Source organism: Electrophorus electricus, chromosome 10, assembly GCF_013358815.1.
Source record: "Electrophorus electricus isolate fEleEle1 chromosome 10, fEleEle1.pri, whole genome shotgun sequence".
Classification (NCBI taxonomy): domain Eukaryota; kingdom Metazoa; phylum Chordata; class Actinopteri; order Gymnotiformes; family Gymnotidae; genus Electrophorus; species Electrophorus electricus.
In genome coordinates this window covers 9,305,525-9,321,476 of record NC_049544.1, presented here as the reverse complement: position 1 = coordinate 9,321,476, position 15,952 = coordinate 9,305,525, and the positions used below count along the sequence as shown (strand labels likewise).

General features: G+C 35.8%; 1 protein-coding gene across 3 annotated transcripts; it reads left to right on the top strand.

Annotated features, from left to right (window-relative positions):
• cblc (Cbl proto-oncogene C, E3 ubiquitin protein ligase) lies at positions 1-15,835 on the top strand. 3 transcript variants are annotated; one of them, XM_035530413.1, is made up of 11 exons: positions 1-525; positions 1,167-1,444; positions 5,624-5,770; positions 5,991-6,147; positions 8,728-8,849; positions 10,307-10,444; positions 10,529-10,616; positions 12,000-12,131; positions 12,881-13,084; positions 13,266-13,421; positions 15,110-15,835. In XM_035530413.1, exons 1-11 carry the CDS (start codon positions 481-483, stop codon positions 15,143-15,145), a joined length of 1,503 nt encoding a protein of 500 aa, XP_035386306.1. In that variant the 5' UTR covers positions 1-480; the 3' UTR covers positions 15,146-15,835. The 3 variants fall into 3 exon arrangements, with proteins under 3 accessions (XP_035386306.1, XP_035386304.1, XP_035386305.1); XM_035530411.1 differs by having other exon boundaries at positions 962-1,444; XM_035530412.1 differs by adding an exon at positions 14,098-14,141 and having other exon boundaries at positions 1-1,444.
• Positions 15,836-15,952: the final 117 nt, after the last annotated feature.

The window sequence follows — 15,952 nt, the reverse complement described above, 5'->3', positions numbered from 1 at the left end:
AACATTAATGCCCACAGCTAAAATAGTTCCTCTTTTTGTTTTTGTATATGTATATATATTCTTTTTTCTTTTTCTTTTTGTAATTGTTTTTGGGGTTAAACATAGAATCAGATGGACAGCAAGAGTGAGAGCACACGGGTGGTGAAGGGAGTGAGAGTGTTATTGTGAGAAGGGGTGGAGTGATAGTGCGGGAGAGGAATTTTGCCAGAGCAGGCAGCTCTGTTTCTCTCCAAATTTATGCTGATCCATTGCAGCTATTATTACATGCGTAGGATGTAGGATGCGTAGATTTCATTGTTTTGAGTTTTTGGGACAGTTATTTTTGAGCAAAATCTTTTGAGCATAAACTTTGAATGTTTCAGCACTGCTCACTTTATTAAATGACACATTATTCTCTGTTTTACCTTCACTGATTCTGGGAAAGATTTTGTGAGACCACTGGGATTATAACATGAGTTGAGTTGGATTTAACAACAAGTTATGAAATGGACCACAAAATGGATTATTGAACAAAATATCAGAATGGTAAGATGACCTCTGAAAAAATGATTTAATTATACTGATCAGTTAAAATGACATGAAGTGCTGTTTAAAGTGTATTTGCATTGTACTCATTAGTTAAAAGAAGAAAGAATACCTCAGGAAGTGGTTTCAAATAAGAATCACAGAGTGAGTCAAAGACTTTAGGGGGAGGGGGGCCTTACTTAATGGCCTGAATGCTGGATGAGCAGTAGTTGGCTTCATTTACAGAGCTTTCTTTACCTTTGATTAAAAAAAACCTTTTGATTTTGATGATATGTTTAAATGAAGGACCACATTGTTACTGGTGCCTCATAATTTTCATACTTAGTTGTTTGGCATAGACAGACAGAGGTAGTGTTCAGGCTACATAACGGAAGTGAATGACATATAGTGCCATAGAGATCACTGCTCTCCTAGATACATGCTATATCTTCAACAGAGGTAGGAACAGGGCCTGGCCTTTGCTCCACGTGCACCTCTTTGTGTAAGAACATTGGAGAAACAAACAGAGAGAAGGGTTCCACTTCACATCCTTAATGGCAGTGGCTGGAAGTTCAGTGGGATTAGGTCAATACCTTGAGCCTGACCTGTCCAGCTCCACATCCCAGCCCCCTACCAATGCTGACTGTAAACTCCTTGACAAGGTGCTTAAAAGGCTGGACAAACTGCACCGACTCTGTACTGACCCACGGCTAGGTCTGAAGAACAGCCCCCCATACCTACCTGAACTGGTGTTGGAGACTGGAAACCTCCTGACGGATGTGTGGGCTCCCTATAGGGGCTTAGCCATAGCCACTACACGAGGAGATGAGGGGGACTACCTGAGGATCCATGTCCGACACCTGCTGGACAAGACAGACAGGGCCATCCTGCTCTTCAAGGAGGGCAGGGAGAAGATATTTGAGGAAATGTCCAGCTACAGGTGAGAGGAGACAGTTTGAAAGAACATTTCAAACATTTCCACATTTCATGAGTCGTTCAAATTGTGTTGAAATCTACCATACCTGCGCAAAAATGTTTGGCAAGTTCTGCATCTGAAAACCCTGTGTTGAATTTTTAAGAGATCTGAAAAACGTCTCAAACATTTTTGCCGAACTATCCTTTATAATCACACCATGTAAAACAATAATAACTATAGAAAACTGGTTAATTCCCAGTACATAAGAATGCAATTTCTAACTGATTGACTGAGATTAGTTCTAAATTCTAACTAATCTCCAATTTCTAACTAATCTCAGATTCAATAAAATACAAGAGGAATATATATTAAAAAAATGTTCCAATAATGACAATACAGTAAAAAGCCTTTAAAGATATCTCATTCACTCTGAATTTGTTTCCGCAGCTAATATGCTAAAAGTCATACATTTATAAAGTCACGTAACAAGGCAAGAAAAACACACTAAATATAATTCTTGTACCACAGAAACCATTTTCCCAGAGGAAAATTTGTACCAGCTGTTTAATACTAGCAAATTTTAAAATGCAACTCTGTGGTTACTTTAATGATAATTTGGTCATAACCTCTCTTTTAAATAAAAAAAACTGTAGCTACAGTCCTGTGATGGCCATAAATGTCCACTATCTTTATTCATTTTTACAAATGTAATGCATATGATAATTTTTATTGAACTCCTTTATAAACTAAAAACAGTGTGACTGGTTTTCACCCTGTTCTACACTAAGAGTGCACCAAGTTGCTGATTTACTCTGACTACTAATAGCCCATGTGTATGAGCACTAGAAGCTTACTCCATTATGATGCTAATAGAGGAAAACTATCTTCTGCCAGCTGAAGCCTGTATCTTGGCATAAGGCTTAAGCATGGACGTGAGCTTTATGACTAAACACAAAATTGAAATGGCATAGTCCAGGTGTGCTTCACAAGCAAGCTCAGAAAAAGAAAATGTTTTAAAGTGAGACAATAATGAGAAAAATGAAGTTAGCAATATTCATACAAAGAATGCAGCTCAAAGTTTTCAATGAAATTTTGTTCTAGGTTAAAAGCAGCATAAAATACATCAATAAAAATAATAAAATGGAAGTATAATATTACACATAAATCCCAATGACAAGATATGTAAAAGAAAAATAATTCAGAAAACATATAATAGTAATAATATGAAAATATTGAAATAGTAATAGATTAGGAAATTAAAAGAAATCCCAATACCAAACAGCAATTAAAAGCTTTGAGGAGTTTTAAGGTACAAGGAAGTCTTATAAATAGCATCGCCATTTATTTATTTATTTATCCACTTATTTATTTTATGTTTAATTCTTGGCACAACATAACCACCGATTAGCAATGCTGCAATGCTGTCTTAAAGAAACAGAGCAAAGTTGATAATTAACATTTGGTCATGTTATACTGACAGATTTTACATGCTGGAGTTGTTGAGTTTTTTTCACATAACTCATCACATGTTGCCTTTCAGAAGATATATTCAAAAGATATGTATTGAAATTACTGAAAAGCCTGTGCAGACATTTTATTAAAATCTGTAACATACAGACATCAAGATACTCAACAATCAAACACATCAACAGGTGATTCAAGCCACCTTCAGCAGACAGCATAATCATTCCATAGCAATATCCACAAGAATGTCATTATTCTTACAGAATCTGAAGTAATTGTTTGAATTTTAGATTTAAGATTAATGAAATCTTCAGAACATTGTCTGCAAATATTAAATGACAAGCATCGACCAACATGTTTCACTGGAGCTTGACAAGTCTGTACTCTACACTAAATGTGCCAAAATATGACAGATGTGACAATGTGTTCATGTTAAAAAGAACACATTATCACATCTTCAGTGTTTGACCTTGCAGTAGCCAAATTTAATTCTTGAACTTTCTTACTGTGTTATACGGTATCAAATGACTTTTAATACTGACTTTATTACCGACTAAAATGACTAGGTTTTTGGTTCTTGGCTCACATACAATAACTGAAGTTCTGTGAAATTTGAAAATCTTACTATTGGATATCTTCTATTGGTTATCACGATTGCCACTGAAGAAGGAAAATATATTAGTTGAAATTATCTGAATTATAGTTAAAATTATTATTATTATTATTATTATTATTAATGATCATCCAGAAAACTTTCATAAGTGTGCTGTCAGTGAGTAGTGTGCACAAAGAACATTCAGAATAAGCTCTATGGCTATCACCGTCCGCAGAACAAAGCAAGTATGAAGCCTAAAATGGTAGCGTTAAACAACAACAATGCTTGCAGTAGGCAGGTCAATAAAAATGGCCATCTTAAAGCAATACTGAGGTGGTAAGTTTGGTAGGCAGTTCCCCAAGTACCATCACTCGGAACCCAATCAAACAGAACGCGGAAACAGAGTAAACCACTATATACATATAGTTATTTATGTAGCTTAGCAAAACTGGTTATAATTAAACTAAAATAAATTATTTAACCAATTTTAATGATAAGCTCAAGAATGAGATCCCAGCATTGAACATTCATGTAAGAAACCACATAAATGCTAAATGTTAAATAGTGCTTAAAAATGAGTAAAAAAGACACAGAGAGACAGTATAAAGCACAGAGAGACAGATGTTTTTGGATTAACCTCTTTAGCTGTACGTTTTGGTGACCAGTCCTTTTTTGGTCAGCTCTATTTACTCTAAATTTAACTGATGAATGATAACATCTTGTTCTCTGTAGAGCTGTACCATGTCTCCAAAACATGTCTCCAAAGAAAGGTCTCTTTAATAGATGACATACACACACACACACGTGTGTGTGTGTGTGTGTGTGTGTGTGTGTGTGTGTGTGTGTGTGTGTGTGTGTGTGTGTGTGCACATATAAATTAGTCAAAATGAGGTTACTCATGAACAACGTGAATAAAGGTTATCACATTGTACACAGAGTGCAAGACTCTAGAACAGTCAGTCAACCGAGTTCAGAGTATAATAATGGTACTTGGTAGATAGCTATTGAGTAGGTTTAAGGGAGTGGAAAGAGTGTTGAATTTGGCAGAGAAGACTTTGTATTGAAGTTTATGTATTATATTTTCTACAATCACATTTCCAGGCATAAGCTAAAGAGTGGAAATGTTGAAAAAGTGGAAAGCTAAGAATAAACAACAACTGCAGTTACTTATGGAAACATCAGTCCTTATAAAAGGTCTGAATCATATGCAGAAGGAGTAAAAGGCATGATGAGAAGGTTTGAGAAGAGTGTGCAACAAAAGACTGATGGCTTTCAGTAAAATGTATGGAAAGGACAATACAACATACACCTAAACAAATAAATGGCATTTGCATAATCAATTTTAAAACTAAACCAGGAAAATTAATTTTGTTAGATTTTTATAAACCTTTTTCAAAAGTTTCTTTTCTGTTCCTGTAGCAGCTGATGTGCAAAGTGATTATGATAAGAATGGGGTTGCATGAGTGCATGCTTCACCCAGGGCAGTTCTGTATGCCTTTGACAAGATAGTGACAAGATTGCTCTGCTTTAAAACTTAACCATTATCTTTAGTCTTTATGGATAGTTGGCTTATTTCCCAAATTGCTATAGTTTCACAAAATGCTACCAGTTAACAGTTTGGCATACTTAATAACATTATTATTGATAATAATAATGAAATTACTTTTTCCCTCATCTTTTTCTGAAAAACAAAATTACTTGCAGACAAGTATATAAACAGTTTGAACTAAGAGGACTGTGAACGATAGCTGCTCTGTGGTATACCAGCAGTGATGCAGACATTGCCCTGGAGCTACTTTACATATGGTCATTTAACAGTGGAAAGTTTTGTTAGTGAACTGCAAAGAGTCAGGACAGGAAATGTCACTGTTTGATTTCCTGTTTGTTGTAGCTAGAATGCATGCATCTCCATGTGCATATTTACATTATTTTTAAGTGTTAATGTATTTGAAAGTCTATAATTTCTAATTTTGTATTTACAGCGTATTTTTTTTATTTGTTACATGAATATAAGTAAATGACAATTTCATAAACCAGTGGAATTCCACCTGTGCCCTATTACTAATTTATTTAACTGAAATATTCTTTTTTCTTGATATGTAATGTCTATTTTTTTGTTATTCTAATATCATTATCTCTTTCAGGAGAAACTTGACCAAGCTTTCTCTGCTGTTCAGCCACATGTTGTGGGAGTTACGAGCCTTGTTTCCAGGTGGTCAATTTCAGGGTGACACCTACAAGCTAACCAAGACAGAGGCAAAGGAGTTCTGGAGAAGTGCATTTGGAACCAAGTGAGGAAATCTACCATGTAGATTTGAATTTAAGTTACAAATTATTTTCAACAGGTTTATTTGACTCTTCAACAGTAGTTCTCTTTATTGTGCTTTGTCATACATCTGATGCACTTCCAAAGAATTTGGAATTATGCAATGCATGCATGCATTATGCATGCAAAAGATGACGTGCCCCTGAGTATTGTAAAGTTACCTCATTGTTCTCTTTCACTCTCAGGTGTATAGTTCAGTGGAGCTATTTTAAGCAGCAGTTAAGAAGGGTACATGGTTTTGAAGAGGGAATGGAGGCCATGGCCCTGAAGTCAACAGTTGATCTCACTTGTAACGACCATATTTCTATCTTTGAGTTTGATATCTTCACCAGACTCTTTCAGGTACAAGTAGTAGCCAGAACAAAATTTATTGTGAACATTCTGTTAAGACTATTGAAAGTATGCAATAAGTATTTAAAGATAATGTTCACCTGCTTTACATAATGTTATATACAGTGGGCCAGATTCATAAACATTGACGGTGAATAAAACTCCATATTTATAAAATAATACTCTAACATACAAAGTGTGCGACATGTTCATATTCATAAAGTTATCGTGGCGATAAGTACACTGGTGTCAACTTACCACTGCGGTAAATTCACCTGTGCCCATGGTTACAGACAATCAACACTGACATTTAAATGAATGCATACATATTAAAGACACACAACAAGAGACAGATGACTGACCAGTAATGATACGCTGCAAGCTGCATAAAAAGTTAACACAGTAAATTTCACCAAGATGGGGAATGCATGGATGCTCTGAGTTGAAGACTTCAGTTCTTCTAAATCATGGCAGAGCAGTAAAAAAAAAATCTCTCCTCAGTCTATATCTCTTTATAGTCTGTTCCTCTGTAACACCTAAATAAACATTTCTTATGGCTAACATTTGTGGTATTCTGAGACCCTGCTCAAGCAAATCTTCTTCCTCTTTGTGCACCAGTTGCAAATTTTGCCATCATGTTCACCAAAAATGTGCCTTTTAAATAAATTTGTCAATAGCTAAAAGGGTGAATATGTAGAATTTTCTTGATAACTTGCATGTGTAACCAAACATTATTAGAGAAAATTTACTGTTGGATAGGATTTTTGAGAAGTAGTATTCCGTTATAAATCGATAACGCCATATGCAAATGAGGTTAAAATGGAGTTTGACCATATATCACGCAAACTGTAAAATATGCTGGCAATCCATATGAATCCATATGAATGAGGAAACGTGTTACTACTCCCTATTTGCAGGTAATGTCACGTTAAATTTGGTGATATGATGCGCAGTGGTAGCTCAGTGGTTAAGGTACTCTACCAGTTCAAGCCCCACCACCTCCAAGTTGCCACTGTTGGGCTCCTGAGCAAGGCCCTTAATTGCTCAAGTTATATTCAGGCATAATTGTAAGTCACTTTTGATAAAAGTGTCAGATAAATACCATAAATGTTTTATGAATTTGGCCCAATATGTTTGTGCACATTAATCACAATCTGAAAAAGAATGTTCTTGGTGTTCTGAATAATAAAAAATCTAATAATTAGTGAACATTTTCTTTAATATAAAATGTCCAAAAGGTTACTCATATTGGCTGAAAAAAAATGCTGTTAGTTACACGGTGAGACAAACAAGGTTGTTGTGCTGTTGTGTTGTGCTGAATTCCTACTCCACGCAGAACCTTATGTCCTTGTAAAAACTTGCTTTGGATAAGCTGCTCATTAGCTGTTTAGTAGCGCAACACTTGGCAGAAGACTGGATACGCCTGTAAGACTGACGTCAGAGGGCGTGCTTCCAGAAATCACAAATGAAGTTAAATGTGTGTTTCCACCTACTGTCAACACGTCACACCTTTCGAAACACCCCTACTCCGATCCGTAGGACTCACGTCATGGTGGCGTAGGGATATTTGACGTAATTGACAGTGATGAACACGGCATTCCAGTCGCCCCGAAATTCAGTGTGATCTCGAAAATCCATTTTAGAGAACTTTACTGGAGAAACTACACTTTGCTGAGTGATTTGCTAAGATGGCTGGCTAGCTATAGATGAAAAAGTATCACAAAATACACTTATTTGGTGGTAGTTGTTTTCAGTTATAGTACCAATAAGCTAGTGAAACGTAGGTTTGCGTTAGTGTTATTTAACAGTTAGCTAATGTTAACGTAGTTTGTTAGCTATCTTGTTGTGTAGCTAATTTAGTGGTTCTGGCGAACTGAGCTAGCTAACTTGTATAGCTAGTAGCTTGCTAACGTTAGCTAGAGGTGTGTTTTAGTGGTAGTTTTGGTGAACTGAATTAAGATGAGCTCGATTTACAGCTGCGATAACCTATAATTTATAGCTAGACAATATAAGGCCACTTGTGGCAGCCACATAAACTATGTGTCATGCATAAAATTACGTCACAAATGTAGTTTTCTTTGTATGTAGCCTAAGACTTCATCCAACAATATTTGGATCTTTAGAAATTCCTACTTTTTATGTTAATATTGTGTTTGCTAATATTCCTGTATGTTTCTGAACAAGACTCAGTCTGTAATCTTATGCTGTACCTTCTATCTGAGCACATTGTAGCTGCAGTGATAATTGTCATTTATTATTTGTCTGTTGATTTTTATTGACAATTAAATTATTACTGGCTATTACACAGAACACTAGTTAGTAGTTTGTGAGAAGTTGTAATGGGATGGTTGCTGAAATTTACTGAGTAGCCTGTCACAAACAGCCCCACCTAGAATATTTTTCACCAGCTGACACTGCTTGAAAAGTACTACTGCTACCTTGTATCCCTTCATAGGTTCCAATATACTATTTTTATAATAAACAATTTTTGTTCTTGTTAGCCATGTTATTTTTGTTGAGTTACATTTTCTTTCAGTAATTCTTATGATTTTGCAGAAAGTATACATTAAGTTTAATCTCTTTTCACCTCAGCCCTGGCTGACACTGCTGAGAAACTGGAATCACTTAGCAGTTACTCACCCAGGGTACATGGCCTTCCTCACCTACGACCAAGTTAGAGCCAGACTGGCACATCACAGACACCGCCCTGGCAGGTAAGCCATGTGAAAATAGAAAAAAGTAGAGAATGCCAGCGAGTCAACATTTTAAGAAATCATGATTTTAAAAAAAATGAAAAGATAATGTTAGAGAAGGAGAAATGCATAAGAAGAGTATAAAAGAACAAGCTAAAACAAAAATAAAGTGAAATAAATTATACTTTGTTTGAATGTATATCCAGTTTAATTTAACTGATTTGTTTATCAGTTATTTGCTTTACTTAGCCTATTTATCACCCTTTTTAATGTTACAAATGTTAATTAGGCTACTAATTTTCCTTAGTCACTAATAATTACTACTAAAAACTAATAATTTGATTTGGGATTTTGAATTCAACCAGAGAACTATAAGGTCACGTTTAGATTTGTAATTCGGTTCCTCTAGTCTGGACCAAAGCAAAAAATTATACATTGTTGGATTTTACTCCTGATTCGCTTAGCATTCACACTGACATATTTGCTATTGAACCAAAAGATGTAAGCGAAAATCATATAGATACGTCACATCCTGACTGAACAGCTAGAAAAATTATGTGCTAAATGCGCTTGTAGGGTTTGTGAATGTGGGCTACTTTTACCCATCAAAAACTCGGGAAGATTTGGCAAAATGCATTAAGGAGGCAAGCAGTGTGAGTGCAATTTGAATACATTGACATTTTCCCAGTACAGCACAGATATGCTCATTGAAGCAAATATTAATGAGGTATTTTATCTCTACTACATTGGTCCATGTGTGACTTCGGCTCATTCAGCTTGATGTGTAGGGACACATCTCATGACATCATGTCCTGTGTTTGGTCAGTGTGCTGCCATTGGGCCTGACTTTGATCTGTATTGCGGTCATTGTTTAAACGAACCGCACTGGTGGTCGCTGTGTTCACATTTGCTTTAACGAAATGTCCTAGAGAGAACTCTGGACCACTCACAGAACTTGGACCACTGTTTGTTTTAATCAAAACTAGGCTGCTATGTGTAAATGCACCCTAAAATAACCATGAGTTAGTTGGCAAGTAATTTTCAGTGAATGAAAATGAAACTGATTCCTGCTGTTGATATTTCCCAGGTCTTGGAAGTCCCAGTCGTAAAGACATTGTTAGTTAATAAAAACAACACGTCAGTTCCTTTAACAGAACAGTTGAAAGGAAAGCATTTTAGAATGCTTAGCAGCTTGCTGGGTAGTGAGCCAGCAAGTGTTTGTTATTATGAACATTTTATTTTTATTTTTTTACCATCTCTTTCAAGAATTCTTAGATTCATGCATTTACATTTACCTGAATTTATCCAAAGCGACTTACAATTATGACTGAGTACAACTTGAGCAACTGAGGGTTAAGGGCCTTGCTCAGGGGCCCAACAGTGGTAACTTGGGAGAGGTGGGGCTTGAACCACTATACAACTATCCAAGTCAAGTACCTTAAGCACTGAGCTACCACTGCATATGCATGTGCTTCCAGCTACATCTTCCGCCTCAGTTGTACACGAATGGGCCAGTGGGCAATCGGTCATGTGACCACAGATGGCAACATCGTCCAGACAATTCCAGAGAATACTCCTCTCTACCAGGCTCTTATACTGGGATTTCGAGAGGGCTGGTGAGTGCATACTGTAGGTTCTTACATAGTAGAAACTCAAAGGATACAAGATATTATCTTAACCTGGAATGCATATGTTTGCAGCTATTTGTACCCAGATGGCCGTGATTTGAACCCTGACCTCACAAGTTTGTGCATGCCAACACAGAAGGGTCGAGTTAAGGTCACAGAGGTAACAGACGTCCTCAGAAGAGCTTGCTTTAGTCAGATAGTCAACCTATTCAGAAGCACACCATTATTTTACAATTGTAGTGCATGTTTCAAAAGCTGAAGACTATAATATAATATCTTTGATTTAGTTCATGTTAAAATAAACCACCTCTAAACATGCAAATAATTACAATTTCTGCATATTTTAATGATGCAATAACAATCACACAGAGAACACCATATAAAGGCTCCCTTTCTTAACATTATGTATATCATTATCTATATAAAGGCTCATTTACTTACATATCATTTGTTATCATTAACAAACCATGAACTTTGGCATTAATAATCCATAAGTAATATGAGCAAACTAATAAACATTACTGGTTGCTGTCCTTCTGCATGATCAGGTTTCATGAACTGTCATTTCCATTTTATTTTGAGGAGTACCTACAAGGTACAAATGATAGTTACTCTTAAGGTTATTAGTTCTGTTTGTTCTGGATAAGTGAGCTGAGTGTATTTCATATCTATGCTAATGCGATGTAGTTAAAAAAAAAATTATATTCTTATAGTGTGGTAGAATGTGCATCACCCCTAACAGGTGTGATATATAGCATATTAACTTGTAGTGTTTTACTGTAACTGTTAACATTTATTTCCTATAAGCAGACATTTTTAGAGGCTACTTTTTATTTTTATTTTTAGCCTATAGTTTGAATCACCTGTGTCCAGGTAAAGTTACAATGACTAATACACCTATATCTTAAAATGAGTCCTAGACTGTCCAGGGCATGTATCATACTGGTCACAGCCAAATGCTCCTATGCTTTCAGGTCTAGAATAAATATGGAGCATTTAAACATTTTATGGGAATGGAAATTGGTTGGGTGTTGGAACGACTGGACAGTCGCCTGTTTAATCTTGTATTAAGTTTGCTTTCCGTTATAGATTTAGTAGCCCTGCCCATAGGAAGAAATTTCTTTAGCTATAGAATGCAGGAAGCTGCGGATATATGAAAGTGCACAGAACCCAAAATAAGACTGGTGCTGTTATATTATTAGACAAAGCAGAACTAGAAGGCATTATTAAATTTAAGGCATAATTGAATTTGAAATAACAACAAAAACTATCTATATTAAAAGTTTTCCTGATTGGGAAAATATATTTGCTCTTTTTCAGAATTAGGTTGCTCATATCCTCAAATGTTTACAATCTCTGGGTGAATTAACTCATTTAAATCACATTAAATTTTGACTTTATTTTATTTTTAATGGCTTTATGAATGGATTTTTCAACATAAAATACTAGCTTTCAATTACTTTGATGTAATTCTCTTTCCTTCGCTCTCACTCTTTCCTTCTCTCTCTCTCTTTCTGTGTCTCCAAAATATTCCTTTTTGCAGGAGCAATATGAGTTATATTGTGAAATTGGCAGCACATTTCAGCTGTGTAAGATCTGTACAGAGAGAGACAAGGACACACGAATCCAACCCTGTGGTCATCTGCTTTGCCGCCCCTGCCTGACTGGCTGGCAGGTATGGTGATCTATAAACCATTACAAATTCGTATTATTTAACACATTGGACAATATTATATAACAAGCTCACTCTTCATATCTGATAAACTGCCAGATGACGTTTAACATAATGTTGACTGGAACAGTGTTACTTGCCAATAGCAATAAATAAATAAATAAACATTTATGCCCTCAAAATGTAGTATAGTATCTGAATACACAACTCTGTGTTTTTCCCTGTCATTGTTCAGACAGTGATTCAGAATTATAAAAAACACAGCAAGCCTCAACTTGACTTCCTGTCTGTGCTTCAACAAGCATGAGTGTATGTGTGTGTGCATAAGTGTGTGTGTCTAATTTTCCACTGCTTTCGCATTCACTGTCACACCCAAGAGCAAGCTAGCATTGACATGTGTAACAGCAGGTCACATGCATTTCTGCTGCCTTTCACTGGAAAAGTAATTTCCAATGAACTCAAATCTTTATGCAAAACAAAATACAGCTACAGAGATCAGCTTGCATATAAAATATTTACACATGTTGAACCTAAAAATTATGTTGTAAATTACTTCCTTTTGAAATACTGCATTAAGCTTTTTTGAGCTATACCAGAAGCTGTATTCTTTACTGTACTTTAAATAGCTTTCATTCCTCCATGTTCTCCAGTTATGTGCAGCTAAAGGTACACTGCTCTGGCCAGTTGCCTGAGTGCATATGTGCTTGTGCATGTGTGTGTAGATGCATTACATTATTAATCCCCATACACAGAAATCAGATGCACACACCTGCCCCTACTGCCGCTGTGACATCAGAGGGACAGAGTCCATCCTCATCGAGCCATATCTGCCCACAACAGGCAGAATAGCTGAAAGAAGAGATGATGATGATGATGATGATGATGAGGAAGATGATGAGGAAGATGACCATGAAGATGTTCAAATAGTCATGAAAAAACTGGCTGCCATGAAAAGGGTGAGAGTGCACTACATGCATTATACAGTTGTGGTGGAAGTGACCTTTTCCTTTCATACACATTTAACACACTAGAAATCCTCTGTTACATCCCTCAGATGTGTTTGCACTATGCTTGACTTGAATCATGCTGTCTGGTTGCATACTTGTCATCACTGACACCTCCCTTCTGCTGTAACAGGCATCGCAGGAGGAGTGCCAGGTCCCTACTTCCAGCTTAATGCCTCCTCCCCTCCCCCCAAAGCACAGCTCCTGTACTTCCTCTTCCTGCTCTTCCCCCATACCACCTGGCAGGCCTTCCTTAATGGACATGTTGGCTAAGGGACACAGCAGTTCAGTGAGTGTCATCTCAGAGCAATAAATATGTCCTGTAATTCAGTACTTCCAGAAGTGGGGGAATAGGGGTATTTTATCATTTAAAACTTGAATTTATACAGATGCCTTTTTCTGAATCCATCAGTAAATTAGCATTCTTTGTAATAGTTTTATTATAATATGCAGACACCTATCAAACATGTAAACTATTATGTTTTTACAAAATATACAAGAATATATAAGGTCTATATAAGGTTAAAATAACCAAAATAAGGTTAAGCATACCAGCTAAATCAGAGTGAAGCATCCTTATTTGGGTAAGATCAATTTTTTTTTTAAATTGAACACAAAACTTTAATAACATAATAAATTAGTGTAATTGTGATTGTTCTTTTCTTGGTAAAAACTAATAAATGCAACATATGCTAAAATATCATATTAATATGTTATGTTAGAGGGTTTAAGGTAATGACAAAGTTAAATATGCTATAAAGGACTATCATGTTATGATACTTTAAAATGACTGACAGAGTTCACAGATAGCTGACAGTCATGTTTTAGTTCACGACAACAAAATGGTAATGTGTTAAATATTGTAATAAATATTCTTAAATCATCCCAATGAAGAATGAAGGCAGTCTTTTCTCTCTGTGTTCTGACCCATCTCTCTCTCTCTCTCTCTCTCTCTCTCTCTCTAGTGAGGAGCAGAGTGATCGATCACTCTCACAGTTAGGCAGAAGCTGTAAGAAACTACTATAATATTCTTTTAACAATAAACATGTAGTGGCTATTAAAGATGTTTATTTACTACACTTAACATTGTTTAACAGGAGCTAAAATGTGTTACGCTTTTAGGTTACAGATTTGTAATGTTCCAACAAAAATGAAATAATCACTGTTGAACTGGACTACTGTAATGAGTTGCAGTTGTCATTATATGACTGTCAAAAACATATGCTTCCCCTGAGTAGTGGAAACTCAAGTGTCCCCACCTACATTTCCATTCTGGCCTTTCTGATTGTGGCTTCCTCACGTGCTACTGTCTTCTAACCCCTTTTACTTCTCTCCTAGCAACCTGCACATGCATAAGGTACACATTGGCACATACTGGTTGCTGCAATGTCTGGTTGCTACAAAAAAAGAAGAAAGCCATAAAAATTATCCTAAATTTAAAAATGCATCTAGAAAATCTTAAAAATATTAAATGTACATAAATGCGGAGTATACAGTAAAAGCGGTAATGATTTATTCAACCATAATCGACACTGAAGCTCTGTGCACTGGTCAAGTCCTCATAGAGGTCAGAGGCAGTCCTGGTGCAGTTGAACATATTGTACATTTACATTAGATTATAGGTAAGATCTCTTAAGATCAAGTTATTTAGATCTATAATTTCCTGATTGCAATTGGTGAGCAATTTTGCTTTTTAGGATGATGATTTGAGAAGTCTGTTCCAATATACACACACACTATATCACAATTACATCTGAATTGCTATATCCATGCAAAAGTTAAATGGTTTCAATTTGCACTTTAAAAAATGAAATCAATCAGTTTGTCCAGTCTGTCCAATCTGTCGAATCTGTCCACAGACCCAAAGGTTCAGTAAAACAAGCAAACTCATGCTTTTATATTGACATCTTGTGGCAGATGTTAGCAAAACAAATTTGCTTATTTAAAAACCCTCTCTCTTCTTTCCTTTTTATTCAGGTGGAGTACCATGGGCAGGGCCGGTCAAGTCAGTAAAAAAGAGAAAAGGCAAATAAAGGGAACAGGGAGAGGAAAGGAGTTTGGTCGATACAGGTCTATCAACTGGAAGACACAGTCAAAAGATCTCAGGAAGACATGTCTCATCCTAACAGTGCTGCATTTGCAGGATTTACAGATCACCAGGGTTTCACCATGAAAACCAACATAATGCAAGATTAAATTGTGTTTGCATCAGTCAAATAGTCCAAAACAGATTTCTTTATCCATAGCATAATTTATGGCACCATCAATCCATAATGAAACCACATATTCTTAATTGTCTCAACTGTCTTAAAGTGTAAATTTTGCCTCACTTTTACTACATAAATGACTGTACATATACTGAAGTACAGTAAGTTGAAATTTAGGTGTAGACTAAAGGATTGTAGTTCTGTTAACAACTGTTAATGCTGAACATAACAGTGGGGCAAAGATTACATGTTTATAAATTAAAAGTATTATTACAAAGCATCTTAGACAGAAATGCAGCCAGTGATCATATGAAAAAAATATCTGTAGGACAGCTGTAGCTAATTAATATTCATGTCATTGTCTCAAACAATGTATTTACAATTCTTATCTGTTTGCCTGAATAAGAAATACCTAATATGGGGCAACCAAAGTAGCTTACTGATAACAGTTAGCAGTTTATTTTAGAAATGAAAATAAACTGCACATTAACTCAAACATTGTTCTGTTTCTGGTCATTGATTGAATAACATTTAATCATAGATATAGTATTGTTTTACAGTCATCACTGACACAGCAAGGATGTAACTCACAGTTTATTCTTATATACTAGTC

Excerpts from the sequence above, each read along its gene's own strand:
- cblc (XM_035530411.1), top strand. The coding sequence starts at position 1,059 with ATGGCAGTGGCTGGAAGTTCAGTGGGATTAGGTCAATACCTTGAGCCT. Across the intron at positions 1,445-5,623 it reads GAGGAAATGTCCAGCTACAG|GAGAAACTTGACCAAGCTTT; the intron begins GTGAGAGGAGAC and ends TATCTCTTTCAG. Across the intron at positions 10,617-11,999 it reads GTCGAGTTAAGGTCACAGAG|GAGCAATATGAGTTATATTG; the intron begins GTAACAGACGTC and ends TCCTTTTTGCAG.